At 39.1% G+C, this 14,919-nt stretch overlaps 1 protein-coding gene across 1 annotated transcript in view; it reads left to right on the plus strand.

Annotated features, from left to right (window-relative positions):
- The window catches only part of ERICH3 (glutamate rich 3), a 101,451-nt gene that overhangs the window by 10,987 nt on the left and 75,545 nt on the right, over nucleotides 1–14,919 (plus strand). The window contains exons 2-4 of the mRNA XM_029226994.1: nucleotides 983–1,110; nucleotides 1,999–2,100; nucleotides 13,011–13,077. Coding sequence (XP_029082827.1) covers nucleotides 983–1,110; nucleotides 1,999–2,100; nucleotides 13,011–13,077 — 297 coding nt within the window. The remainder of the gene's footprint in view (nucleotides 1–982; nucleotides 1,111–1,998; nucleotides 2,101–13,010; nucleotides 13,078–14,919) is intronic.

A 14,919-nucleotide genomic window follows, 5' to 3' on the forward strand; every position in this document is an offset into this window, starting at 1 on the left:
ACTTTCATAGCTAGAGAGGAGAAGTCAATGCCTGGCTTCAAAGCCTCAAAGGACAGGCTGACTCTCCTGTTAGGAGCTAATGCATCTGGTGACTTTAAGCTGAAGCCAATGCTCATTTACCATTCAGAGAATCCTAGGGCCCTTAAGAATTATGTAAAATCTACTCTGCCTCTGTTCTGTTAATGCAACAACAAAGCCTGGATGACAGTACATCTGTTTACAACATGGTTTACTAAATATGTTAAGCCCACTGTTGAGACCTCCTGCTCAGAAAAAAAGATTCCTTTCAAAATACAACTGCTCATTGAGAATGCACCTGGTTACCCAAGAGCTCTGATGGAGATGTATGATGAGATTAATATTGTTTTCATGCCTGCTAGCACAATATCCTTTCTGCAGCCCATGGATCAAGGAGTAATTTCAATTTTTAAGTCAATTATTTAAGAAATATATTTAAGAAATAAGATTCTTATTATTTGATAGGATTCACTATTCTAGATGTCATTAATAACATTTGTGATTCATGGGAAGAGTCAAAATATTAACATTAACAGAAGTTTGGAAGAAGTTGATTCCAACCCTCATGGATGACTTTGAGGGGTTCAAGACTTCGGTGGAGGTGTGGTGAAAATAGTAAGAGAACTAGAATTAGAAGTGGGGCCTGAAGATGTGACTGAATTGCTGAACTCTCATGGTAAAATTTTAATGGTTGAGTTGTATCTTATGGATGAGCAAAGAAAGTGGTTTCTTGAGACTGAATCCACTCCTGGTGAAGGTGTTGTGGAGATAGTTGACAGTAAAGGATTTAGAATATTACATAAACTTAATTGATAAAGCAGTGACAAGGTTTGAGGGGATTGACTCCAATTCTGAAAGAAGGTCTCTGAGTAAAATGCTATCAAACAGCATTACATGCTGCAGAGAAATTATTCATGAAAGAAAGAGTCAATTGATGTAAACTTCATTGTTGTCTTATTTTAAGAAACTGCCACAGCCATCAACCTTCAGCACCCACCACCCTGCAGTCAACATCAGCATCAACATCAACGTCAACATCAAGGCAAGACCCTCCGCTAGCAAAAAGATTACTCACTGAAGGCTCAGATTGTGGTTAGCACATTTTTTTAGCAATAAAGTATTTTTTAATTAAGGTATTACTTTTTTAATATAATGCTATTGCACACTTAATAGACTACAATTATGTTGTAAACATAACTTCTTTATGCACCAGGAAAGCAACAAATTCATGTAACTCACTTTATTATGATATTTGCTTTATTGCCATAGTCGCCTTATTGTGATGATCTGGAACCAAACCCACAATATCTCTGAGGTATGCCTGTATTTCCTCTTGGTTTTAAATAATTTGAGGGCAGGGACTTTGTAACCTTACAACAGCCCGGGGCCTGTTACCTAATAAGCACTCTGTATTTGTTGCATAAAATAATTGTATGAAACACCTTCATGTCTGGCAGCTGGCATGCTGACCACCCTCCTCTCAGTTTTATCCTCTGGCCTTTGAAACACAGTGGAATCCTCCATGCTTCATATGGGGGTTCTGGAAGTGTGTGTGTGTGTGTGTGTGTGTGTGTGTGTGTGTGTGTGCAGGAGTATAGGGTAAAGACTGGGACCATAGTGCTTTCTCACCCCTGGGCCTTTGCATATATTCCCTTTTCCTAGAACAGTCAAGTTCCCTCACCCCCTCTTCACATGGCCTGGCATTTATTATGTTTCCTTCTACTGGCTCAGACTTCATTTCATTTCTGGTTTTTTGAATTGTCCCCCTACTCTCAGGTCTTGATGTACCTCCTCTGTGTGGCAAAGCATGGTGTGTTTACCCCTTTCTGAGCACAGGCAAATGTATATATGGTTCATTTAAGGATAAAACTTTGCTAAACACTACAGTAGCGAATGATGCCATGCACTGCACTAGGTGCTTTACTGGCTTTGTCTTATTTAATCTTTAATAGAAGCTCTATTATTTCCCCCCTTTTACAGATGAAGAAACTGAGGATAATGTGATTAAACAACTTGTTGAAACTTATAGAGTAAAAGTAGCAATAGAAGACTTAAACTATCTCTCTGTTTCCAGAGAGTGGGGTGAGTGGACAGCCCACTGGTAACATGGTCTCAAAAATGATTAGAAACAGCAGGACATTTTTAAAAGAACCAGCCCTTGTGAAACTAACTTAAACTTTGGTGGACATAAGCAACAGAAGTGTGATAGAAATTCTTCAGTACACTTTTAGTTTTTCCCCTCATGTGATATATCAAAAGTACATTTAGAAAACACAGCACTTTTTTGCCAAGTGCACAGCTGCTTGTGGACCTGCCCATAGGTGTTTGTTGATTATTCCCTGACAGGTCAGCCCCATACCTAGAGCTGTCTACCATGATTATCACTGACCCAGCAGAAGGGCTGAATATTAAATACGAGCATGAAACTAGCTTTGGAAAATATGGGCATCCAGAAGCACATAGAATCAAGGTTCAATATTCTTTTAGTGAATTTGAATTTTGTTTACAAGTAATTCGAATGAGAGTTACCATAGAAATTGTCAGATTAGATTATGAGAAGGGAAAAAAGAGGCTTCCCAAATGTAATCAGCTATGACATCAAGGAGTGGCAGTATTGGTGCTACTTGGTGATATTTTGCCTAAGCACTATTTACACTATTTACAATAGCCAGGACATGGAAGCCACCTAAGTGTCCATCGACAGATGAATGGATAAAGAAGATGTGACACATATACACAATGGAATATTACTCAGCCATAAAAAGGAATGAAATTGAGTTATTTGTAGTGAGGTGGATGGACCTAGAGCCTGTCATACAGGGTGAAGTAAGTCAGAAAGAGAAAAACAAATACCATATGCTAACACATATATATGGAATCTAAAAAAAAAAAATTGGTTCTGAAGAACCTAGGGGCAGGACAGGAATAAAGATGCAAACATAGAGAATGGACTTGAGTACATGGGGAGGGGGGAAGGGAAAGTTGGGACGAAGTGAGAAAGTGGCATGGACATATATACACTACCAAAGGTAAAATAGATAGCTAGTGGGAAGTAGCTGCCTAGCACAGGGAGATCATCTTGGTGCTTTGTGACCACCTAGAGGGGTGGGATAGGGAGGGTGGGAGGGAGACACAAGAGGGAGGGGATATGGGGATATATGTATACGTATAGCTGATTCACTTTGTTATACAGCAGAAACTAACACACCGTTGTAAAGCAATTATACTCCAATAAAAATGTTAAAAAAAAAATCTGGTCATACCATTTCCCTGCTTAAAACCCTTCACTGCTGTCACAAAACCATCCAGTCCCAGGAGCATGGGGCATACCGTCTTACAGGCCCTTCCTTTGATTTTTAAACAATTTTCCTTTACTGAGCCAAAATATCCTCCCAGAATTTTCAGTCATCATCTGTGATGGTCCTACCTTCTTAGCATCCTTTACAGGCTGATTGTTCACTTATCTGACGCCCTACATGCCTTTCGTTCCCCGGGCTGAGCTCCACTGGACAGTTGTGCCTCATAGAACATAGTTCAGTTTAGTGATTAAAGCAGAGTGGTCCCTCATTTGAATCCTGAATCTGCCTTTAACTAGTTGTGAGCTAGTTATCTAACTACTCTACATCTCAGTTTACTCTTCTGTGAAGAGGGAGGATAACAGTACTTTGCAGGGTGGTTTTGAGAGTTAAAATACATAGTGCATGTTATAGAGAGAGTTTACGGTACACTACAAAAAAGGGAAATGATCAATAAATACTAGTGATAAAAATGATTTGTTTCTGGAACTTTCCTGCTGGTCACCTTTCCTCCAAACAGCGTCATTCTCTCCCTTAATTTGGATATTATGTTTCTATTAATGAATATTTTTTAAGTGGCCACAATTTTTGTTGTTGTTGCTATTCAAAGATATAAAATTCTTAAGTCTCCAGAGAAGAGCTTGGAGGCTCAAATCAGTTCTTATAAGGAACTAGTCAACCTTAGTGTGTCTCAGGCCTGCTGATTCTCCATGCACTGTTTTCCTATTGCCTCATCTCTGAACATTGGAAAACTATCTTGCCAGCAGTCAGCATAGTTTGGAGACTAGTTTTGTTTTTACTAGTCACTCCAAACCATCATATTAAAGGCATAAATAAAATAATATGATGGTTCACATCTGGCTGCATCGTTAGAATAAACTGAGAGATTGTAAATCAATATTTAGCATAATTGTTGAGATATGGCAGGTTAGGATGCAAATAAAAAAGAATGAAGAATGTAATATAAAATCATTTATACAATATCAGTTCAGTCACCCTCTATAAAGTGGCAGGCAGCAGAGTTTCATGGTTTAATTTTAGTTGGCAAAGAGTTTTCTTATAAGGGCTTGGAAAATAATTGACCCTTATGTCAATTGCTCTTCTGTATTGGTCGTTCTTCAAGTTTCCTCAAAAGGTTTTTTTCCTGTCTCCCTGGGAACTTTTTCTTCCAATGCAATTTTGTAGCACACTGCAAAGGCACTTATTTGACAAAACCAAAACAACAAAACTAACATTGTCAGCAATGTGTGCTCATCCACACTGAGCATTCTGCATTAAAAAAAAAGTCCAAATATATAAAGCATGCTTTTGGGTCTGTTTTGTTATAGATTATTTTCAGTTATTATCCTGAAGCAGAAGAAATGTGATTCTTACACAGGGATTTTTTTTAAAAAGGTTATAGGTCAAGGAATTGGGCCAATATATTTTGCTTTTATTAACTGATTAATCATTCATTCAACCAGTTTTGGCTGAGTGTTTACCGTGGGCATGGCTCCATTCTACAACTTGTAGAGAAGCATACAGGAAAGAATCTTATATGACTCTAAAGGGAGTGATTAAACATGGGTGAAAGAAATTCTGGTGGAAGGTAGCAAGACAAGGACCCTAGGAAAGGGATAGGGACAATTTTATGGGAACTCCTGTGACATTCTGCATTTTCTTTTTGAGGACTTTGATCTGAGTTTACTGATGAATCATGCCTACTTCTAGAACCTCAGTTTCCTGAATATAAAATGAGGGAGTTGACTAGACCTTTTCACATATGAATTTCTATAATCCAATGATGTAATAGCTCCAGGTAAATCTATTTCCAGGCCAGGAAACATAGATCATCCACTTCAGGAAGCAGTCACAGCATTTTACTTCATGGTGATAATAATTGTAAAGAGAAGAAGATTGAATTCTCCAGGGTCAGGCATCTTTTAAGGGGTAGAGTTAGAATTTGACCTCAAGCCTTCTGGCTCTAAATCTCATCCTTTTCTTTTACTTTGGGCAGGAAGTATTAGAGATTTATTTGCCTTAAATAATTACAGGAAAATCATTGCGCCTCTTAAGAGTTGAGGTGTCTGGTCACATATTTCTTAAATTTTCTCACTCTTAAATAACAGACATGCAGTTTTTAATGATAAAAAGCTTTTTCTGGTTATTAGTGTTGCTTTCAGATATTTTATTTGAGGAAGTTGTTTCAATTTAGATTTTCTTAACTTCTTTGCTAAGACTCTTACTGAGATTCAAAATCTTCAACTTGGGTGGCTTGAGTTTCTTCGTAGAACGGGAATTCGGTGGATTCTTGCAAATCTTTTCTGATGGACAGTAAGAGAGGTGTTTGGGTTGGTGGATGGAGCTCCATTCCTCATGAACTGTAACATGAAAGCAATCAAGCCACAGTATCCTGTGATTTGTTTAACTTGCTTTCCCAGTACAAGCACTTAATATGTGAGCTGCAGAAACATTTTATCTGCCTGGAAGCCTGCCTTAGCAGTGGAAATTTGATATAGACCCTCCTTGGACACTATCAAACTCTACAAATTGCAGATTTCGTAACCTCTGAAATGCAAAGCACCTCTTCATTAGGCTTCTCATCCTTAGTAATAAAACTGTGCTCATTCACCTAAGTCTCACTTGATTCTGTTAAGCATAAAATAGTGTAAATCAGTTTTTCCAGATTGGTAGGTGAGTTGAACCTTTCCATTTGTGGCAATGTAAAGAGATATCTTGCATAACATTTCTTAAAATGCTGCTGAAAAATGTCAGTGTATTTGTGGGAGTCCTTATGTTTTTTTTTTTATTAGGGATAGGAAACAGTTGAATAAGAATATGAGCCCCTTTGGTCAAATACTACATACAAAAGATGAATTTCTGGATTAAAAGGATGTAAAGCATACATGTTGGCTCATATAATGAATCATTTTATTTATCCCATGTGATATATCTTGCCACTTATTTTTAAATTTAGTCATTGGTGTGCTGTTGAACTGGCTTTTCAGAAAGAAAAAAGAGCCCTGATTTGTAGTGTTTTCCAATTTCTGTGGTGTAAATACTCCCAAGCTGGCCAATTTCAAACTGACAATGGCTTGCAAAATTCCTGAACATTTTAACAATTGTCTTATGAGAGCCAGTATAGGCAAGCTCCAAAACACCACTGTGAGTGCTTTTTAAGTATACTTTTATATGCTTTCTAATTGTTTTATGCATAAAATCCTTTTCTCTAACCTCATTTTGAGGCTTTTGATTGTGGGGACCCTTCCATATTCTTCTATATCCCTTCTTTTTTCTCTTTCCCAGGTGTGTCTAAATATGTGTAGTAGTAAACAAGCGTGGAAATCTATTTCATTAATACTAAATGATTTTTTTTCACGTTTCACATTACTAAAATCATTTGCAGGTTACAGTCAATGGTATGTCATAGTATAATTGGTAAAACTTTCTTCTTTCTTAGTGTTCTATATAATAATTATTTGAATTTAATGAAATATGTTAAGTGCTGAATAGATGGTGTTTGACATGAATATAATTATGTCCTATGGGATAATCTGTCTTTTCACAAATTAGATTCACCTAAAGCAAGTTACTTCTCTATTATTATCCTTATGAGAAAAAAAATGTAAATTGTTTGAAATGCTCCTTGGTGTACCTCTTGTTCTTTTGTCTTAGTGCTTACATGTGGCATATCAAAATTAGATCAGCAAAGTAGGTCCCAGCTTGTTTTGTGCATCCTGGTGTGGCTCCAAGAACTGCCTTCTTCCACCTGGGAAGTGTACTTTTTGAAAGTGGGGATCATTGGCATGATAAATCACTGGACAATATACATCATAGCCCAAACACCATCACATTCAGTGTCCAGTGTTTCTGCTTCCTGACATTTGGATATAGAAAGACCTTGTGGTAGGCAGGATAATGGCCTCTAAATGATGTCCATGTCTTAATCCTCAGGACATGTGAATATGTTACTTTACATGGCAAGGGAGGGATTAAGGTTGCAGATGGAATTAAGGTTGCTTAGCAGCTGATCTTAAAAGAAGAAGATTATTCTGGATTAAGCTGGGTGGACCCAATGTAAGTAAGCACAAATGTCCCTAAATGGGAAAGAGGGAGGTAGAGGAACCAGAATCAGAGAGATGGCATCATGAGAAATTCTTGACTGGCTTTGGCAATGGAAGGGGGCCAGGAGCCAAGGAATGTAGGCAGGGAATGTGGGCAGCCTCTAGAATGTGGAAAAGGAAAGAAAAAGAATCCTCTCTCAGAGCCTCCAGAAGGAATGCAGCCTTGCCGACACCTTAATTTTAACCTAGTGAGACCTGTATGAGACTTCTGACATCCAGAACTATAATAAATTTGTGTTGTTTCCAAGCTACTAGCGTGTGATAGTTTTGTACAGAGCAATAATAAACGAATACAAATTTCATTAATTCAGATGGGCTAAGTCACAAGAATTTGAGCTAAATAAAACTGGTTGTGTTAAAAACATTCTTTATGTTCTCTCTGAACAAGTGTACCAGGTAATTTGTAGTATAAAGTAGATTGCAGAAATATATATAAGAGAGTAAGATGATTTAAAGATTTCAGTACATTGTTTTTATGCTAATGATATGGCTAATTATAAATAACAGGTATGTATTTGCTAATTTTCATCTGAAGAATTTTTATTTAAAGTTTTCTTATCTCTGTACTAGAAATTGGTGGAATTATATCTCTGTGAATATTTAATGATTCACAATTTTCCATTATTATACTTAGCATCCTGGTCCCCGCCTTAGCAAGCCCTTACAAGTGTGTTTCACTGTGATTTGGTGTATGTTATCAGGAACAAGATTTAGGTTACATAATCTTTGGCAAGTGACTTAACCTAAGTCTTGTTTTCCTCATCTACAAAATGGAGACAGTTATGCCTTCTGTTATGGTCTCATGTTTGTATACTCCTCAAATTCATATGTTGAATTCACAATCCCCAATATGATGCTATTTGGAAATGGGGCTTTGGGTAAATAGGTCATGAGGATGGAGCCCTTGTGATGGGATTAGTGCCCTTATAAGAGGAGGCATCAGAGAGCTTTCCTCTCTCTTTCTCTCTGCCATGTGAACAAATGAGAAGATGTGGCCATCTGTACACCAGGAAGAGGGCCTTCAACAAGAATCTGACCATGCTGTCCCCCTGATCTCGGACTTCCAGCTTCCAGAACTGTGAGAAATGAACGTCTGTTGTTTAAGCCACCCAGTCTATTTCTGTTACAAAGCCTGAATAGACTAAGATAGAAATTGGTACCAAGAAGTGGGGTGCTGCCATAACAAATACCTAGAAGTGTGGAAGCAGCTTTGGAACTGGTAATAGGTAGAGGCTGGAAAAGTTGTGAGATGCAAAACCTTTTATCTCCAGCTTTATTGAGATATAATTGACATATAACATTGTGTAAGTTTAAGGTGTACAATGTAATGATTTGATACACATATATATTGCAAAATGATTTTCACAGTAAGTTTAGTTAATGCTACCACAGCCTCAAATAATTACCATTTCTTTTTGTGGTGAGATCATTTAAGATCTACGTTCTTAGCAGCATTCAAGTGTGCAATACAGTGTTGTTAACTGAAATCACCATGCTGTACATTAGATTCCCAGAACTTATTCATCTTATAATCAGAAGTTTGTACCCTTTGATCAACATCTCCCTATTTCTCCCACCCTTGAGCCCCTGGCAGCCACCATTCTGTTGTGTTTATATGTTTGGATCTTTTAGATTCCACATATAAGTGAGATCATACAGTGTTTGTCTTTCACAATCTGACTTATTTTACTTAGCAGAATGCCTTCAAGTTCTGTTCATGTCACAAATGGCAGGATTTCTTTATTTTTTTATGGCTGAATAATATTCAAGTGTATATGTGTGTGTGTGTATGTGTGTGTACCACATTTTCTTTATCCATTTATCTGTTGATGGATACTTATGTTGTTTCCGTGTCTTGATTATTGTGAATAATGCTGCAATGAACATGGGGGTGCAAATACCTTTCTGAGATAGTAATTTTATTTCCTATATATATGTACTCAGAAGTGGGTTGCTGGATCATATGGGAGTTCCATTTTTAATTTTTTGAGAAACCTCCATACTGTTTTCCATAGTGGCTACACCAATTTAAATTCCCACCAATGGTGCCTAAGGAGTTCCTTCACTCCACATCCTTGGCAAAACATGTTATCTCTTGTCTTTTTGATAATAATCATCCTAACAGGTGTGAGGTAATATTTCATTGTGGTTTTGATTTACATCTTCCTGATGGCTAATGATGATGAACACCTTTTCATGCACCTGTTGACCATTTGTATGCTTTCTTTGGAAAAATATCTATTCAGATCTAACCATTTTCTAATCTGATTATTTGGGTTTTTGCTATTGAGTTGTATGAATTCTTTATATATTTTGGATATTAACAACTTATCAGATATATGGTTTGAAAATATTTTCTCCTGAAGGGACTTTTAAGGTGATTCTGAAAAGGGAGCTGGAAAGGAAGCATCCATCTTCTTACACAGCACATCATGTACAGAATATTGGTAGAAATATGGATGGTAAAGGCCATTCTGATGGAGTCTCAGGCAGAAATGAGGAATATGTTATTGGAAACTGGAGGAAAGGTGATCCTTGTTGTAAAGTGACAAAGAACTTGGCTGAATTGTGTGAGTGTTCAAGTGTCTTGTGGAAGGCAGAACAATCGAGGCATAGACAGGGAGGTTAAGTCACATGCTCCCGGTTATGGAGCCAGTAATGGTGGAGCCAGGATTGGACTGGAGCTGGAGTCTTGACCACTACATCCCTCTCCCTCCACAGAAGTAGACAGTGTGGGGCCCAGCATGCTGGGAGAGAAGGTTGGGGTTCAAGAAATTCTTCTATCAGTATGGTCCAGGAAACCTTACCCTCAGCATGTTTTTCTTGGACTCACTCATGTTGAGCAATAATCTTGTTTTGGAGCTTTTCCATCTTAGGAAGATGGAAGAGCTGTGACTTTTAGATATTACTCACATTCCAGAGGCCTGAAAACAAACGAATGAGACTATGTGTGTGGAAGAGCTTTGTAATCTGCAGAATGGGATAGAGATACTATACTCCTTCCCCAGCTGAAGGCGCGGTGTCTGACATGGGGACACTCAGTAACTATTTGTGAAAGAATTAACCTGTGACACAGGAAGAAATCAAGTACACACACACACACACACACACACACACACACACACATACACACTGTATGTGCATGCATGCCTCCCCACTGAATTGGAAGTACTGTCAATGTAGTGTCTGTGCCATCTCTGGATCCCTGGTGCTGTACAGAATGCCTTGAGAATAGTACACAATAAATGTTTTCTGATTAATATGATAGTGCCTTTCCTGTTAGTCTGGGTTTCTATGGAATACTCTTTCTCTCTTTGGGGGCAAATGGAGGGCTAGATAGGAATTGACCTTATTAGTTCAGAGCCCCAATTATGTCGTCTACATGGTGGGCGGCAGGGGCTCAGGGGTCAAGCGTTGAAAGGCTATAGCTGGGAAGGCGGCTCTCCCAGTGACTCAGCAGCTGCTCCTTAATACTCAGGCACTGCAGGGACTGGGAGGTGTGGATTGAAGTGGGGGAAATGGTAACCATCATAGAGATAAGGTTGCTTTGTTTCCTGGGGGACAGTGTTTTCCAGCGCGTTGAACCGGAAAGGAGGTCTTTCTCTACCCAGTGAACAGGGGTTGGTAAATAGCCTTGTCCATCATATAAAGAAGCCAGCGAGTCGGGCTGGTCTGGCCAGTTAGTTATGGGCCTTTGTGTGAACAGCATGGCTTTTGAGTGATGTGGTCACAGTGGCCGGGTGGTCGCTGTGACCAATGTGGTTGTTGATATTGTGGATTGGAACAGGAGAGGATCACAGGACTGAGGCAGCATGACCACGAAGTCCAGCTTTGGCAACAGATGCAGGCAGTAACTTACAAGGGGAGTAGAATACTCAAGGTGCAACACAACCCAAAGCCCAGGTGAGGCGACCTCATCTGGCCCAGGGTTGTGCTGAGTGCGAGGAAGAAATGTGCATGGTGAGGAGAAACAGTAGCAGTGAGTGGAGAGGAAAGGCAGAAAGATGAGAAGAGCTCTACTAAATCAAAGTGGCTGGGTCAGTAAAGCTCTTGTAATTGAGTACATGCAAAGGGAGGCTGCAAACCCATACCAAGCACCCTTGAAGAGGAGCAGAGTGGGAAGGTTGTGACAGATCATGGTTGTGACTGAGCCACAGGATTATTACTCTCTCCCTGTGAAGGAAGCTTGATGGTCAGAATGAAGTTGACATTTATATGTAGACTGTGGAAATGTTTGCATTAGCTGCTGTCTCAGTTTTTTCAGGCTGCTATACAGAATGCCATAAACTGGGTGGCTTAAACCACAGAAATTTATTTCGTACAGGTCCGGAGGCTGGTAAGTTCAAGATCAAGGCACCAGCAGATTCAGTTTCTGGTGAGAACTCGCTTCCTGGTTCACAGATGGCCATTTTCTTCCTGTGTCCTCACATGGTGGAAGGGACATGGGAGCTTTCTGGAGTCTCTTTTATAGGGTGCTGATCCCATTCATGAGGGCTCTAGCCTCATGACCTAGTCACCTCCTGAAGGCCCCATCTCCTAATACCATCACATGGGGGGATAGGGTTTCAACCTATGAATTTTGGGGGGAAACATGTATTCAGTCCATAATAACCATTTTACTAAACCTGTATATAATTTAGTATAGTTTCTTGTTAGCAAACAATTCATTTATCTAAAGTTTCAGTTAAAAAAATTAAGGCATTTTCTGAAAAAGAAATGGCTGAGCCTGGGGAGACCCAGCTGGTTATTATTCATAGTCATGGAAAAAGATGCTTTAAAAATGGTCCCCCAACCAGGGACCTTCATTCTTTCCTAAACAGGAAGAGGTGAGAAAATCATTGTGTGCAAAGATTTCAACTCTCCTGGATCTATTCCGCTTGTCAGTAAGACTGGAGGGGCATCACACACACAGACTCATTCAATAGGAGCCTGAGAGAGCAGAATTAGAATGAGGTAGTGCCAAAGCTGGCTAAGCTTTGTTATTAAGACCTAAATATTAGAAGTGTTTCAAAGTCTGAATTAAAAGAATGGGATATTTTACAGTCAACAGGGAAGTGGAGGTCCACGTTATCTTAACATTTTGACCCTACTACATTTAATCAGGGTTTTAGCACTCATAGCTATTCCGAAACTATTGATTTTTTAAAATGTGAGCCTGAAAAACAGACAAAAGACTATATATGATATCAGTCTAATGATTTATCTTAAGAATCTGTGAACTGTGGAATCATGATTGTTAGGACTGAGAGACACCTGCTCACCTTTCTGAAACGAGTTGCTGAAAAGGTATTCTGAGATTCAGAAAGGGTAAGGGATACAACGTTGACCTTTTGGAGACAGGAAACCTTTGATGAACTATAGGACACCAAGATGGTTCATTTAAAAGATGGTTTCAAAGCATTATCCGGGGCTGGTTTTGTATGTGCATTACTGAAGCTCTCAGGTTGTCTTTTTACGTAAACCCAGTGAAATAATGGTTTCTGCAGCTGTTCATGGGTCTGCAACTCTCATGTGGCACCTTGGCTTCTGGGCTTTGTAACTGCTTTTCAGTCTCTTTTGTGGACAAAATTAAACTTTCCTTACCATTTGACAGCATGGAACTTTCCTGAGACGGGCATTAAGGAGAAAAGACAGGAAAAGGTCACCAATACCATCTCCATGTAATTAAGGCAGTGCAAATAGCTAAATAAAATTGTTGCTAATGATATTTACTCGATTCTATGAGTCCCTGTTCTTGTTTCAGAATAAGTTAGGGATCAGCTGCTCATGAAATGTACAGATTATAAATCTTTGTGGCGGGTAATAGGGTGTGCATTTGTTTTAGGACAACTTTATGTTAGGACCATGTTTAGGCTTGCGTGTTTTCTTTCTGTCCCTCTGTCTCTTTGTTTCTCTCTACAGAAACACACTCACATTTATATGTGTATGTGTGTGTATATATATATTTATATATATACACACACACACATATGGATGCACATGCATGCATACATGTATACATACATGTATATGTATATGTGTGCCTGCTTTCGTAAGATAATAATTAATGAGGGATAGGTTAAAACTTAGAAAAAGTAGTTTCAAACTTTGTTTTATAGACTTATATTGACCATGTAACCAAGGAACCAATTTGTTCTCTTTTAAATGAAAGACCGTAAAAATCAGCAGTAATCTATGAACTTTTTTTTTTGGTTCTGGATGCGGAATTAATGAAACTGTCTGTATATATATGTGGAAGTTAACACTTCTAAACGCTGAGCTGAAGCTTAGTTTGAAATTTATACCAGTAAGAATGAGTCCCAAACAAAATTGTATCTTCATGTGTTGAACACATCGTTATTCAGGTACATAAGAAATAAGTAAGGATGCGGAGAATAATGCGCCATCCTGACCTTCAAATCTAGCAGAGGTATTGGAGGAGGTCATTGAAAGGATGTGACCGCCTCAAGCCGGACCTGGGCAATCAGAAGCTCCTTACCCTCTCCCCTGTCCTTGGAATGCATATGTTCTGCCCGCCATTCCCACAGTGGGGACCATTTTCAAGGGTGCAGACTTAAGAGAGCAATATGTTGTGGAGGTCATCGAGACCTTGTACACGATTGAACCCAGTTAAGGCCTCTATATAAACTTTTAAGATTCTGATGGGCAGGTGCGGAGAGCAACTCATCTTGCAGCTGCCCAAGACAAGCCTCTTAAGGAAGTTCCTTTGCTTATTAATCCTGCCACTTACCAATCTGGAGTGGCTGCCTTTTTTTTTCACTCTTCCCTTGCCCTCTGTGTGTGTGTGCCAGTTTGCAAACCAACAGGAGTAGACTAAGAAATAAGCAGTAACATATCTTGGATGTGTAATGGAACTCAAGGTCTTAGAGGAACAGAGGGGAGGGTAACACAGCACACCCAGTTTGTATCAGGGGATGTTTCTTGGGAGAAGAGATGCTTGTGCATCACAGATGTTCTCCATTAGCTAATATCTGCTGAGGGAAAGGACTTCCCAGTAGTGGGACTGTACATCGTGTCCTGAAGACAGGACAGAATATGTTTAGGGAGTGCAAGGATGTTTGAGTGACTAGAATTTAGGGTGTGTAACCAGAGGCTGAAGGGTCCTCTGAGGAAGCCCCTACTTTTCCATCAGGCTTCCTTCACGAAGACTTTCTTGACAACTGGAGTTGGTGGCCTCCTTCTCTGTGTCCCCACGATTTTTTGCATGTTTCTATTATTGGATTTTTCATAACCAACTTAATTGTTCATGTCTGATTTCCATACTTGTCTGTGGGATAAAACAGCATCAGGGCTGTCTCTCAGTCCTTATCATCAAACCTAGAAAACAGTAGGTGCTCAATACTTGTTTTTTTTTTTTTTTTTTTTAAACATCTTTATTTCAATACTTGTTTTTTAAACACATACGTAAATGACTGGCTGGCTGGATGAATGAACGATTATGCACAGTTTGGGGATGAGAGTCAAGAATTGCCTTGGTTATCAAGCAACACCTCATAAAACCT

This window comes from Monodon monoceros, unplaced genomic scaffold, assembly GCF_005190385.1.
Source record: "Monodon monoceros isolate NGI ecotype Baffin Bay Population unplaced genomic scaffold, NGI_Narwhal_1 Super_Scaffold_18, whole genome shotgun sequence".
NCBI classification, from domain to species: domain Eukaryota; kingdom Metazoa; phylum Chordata; class Mammalia; order Artiodactyla; family Monodontidae; genus Monodon; species Monodon monoceros.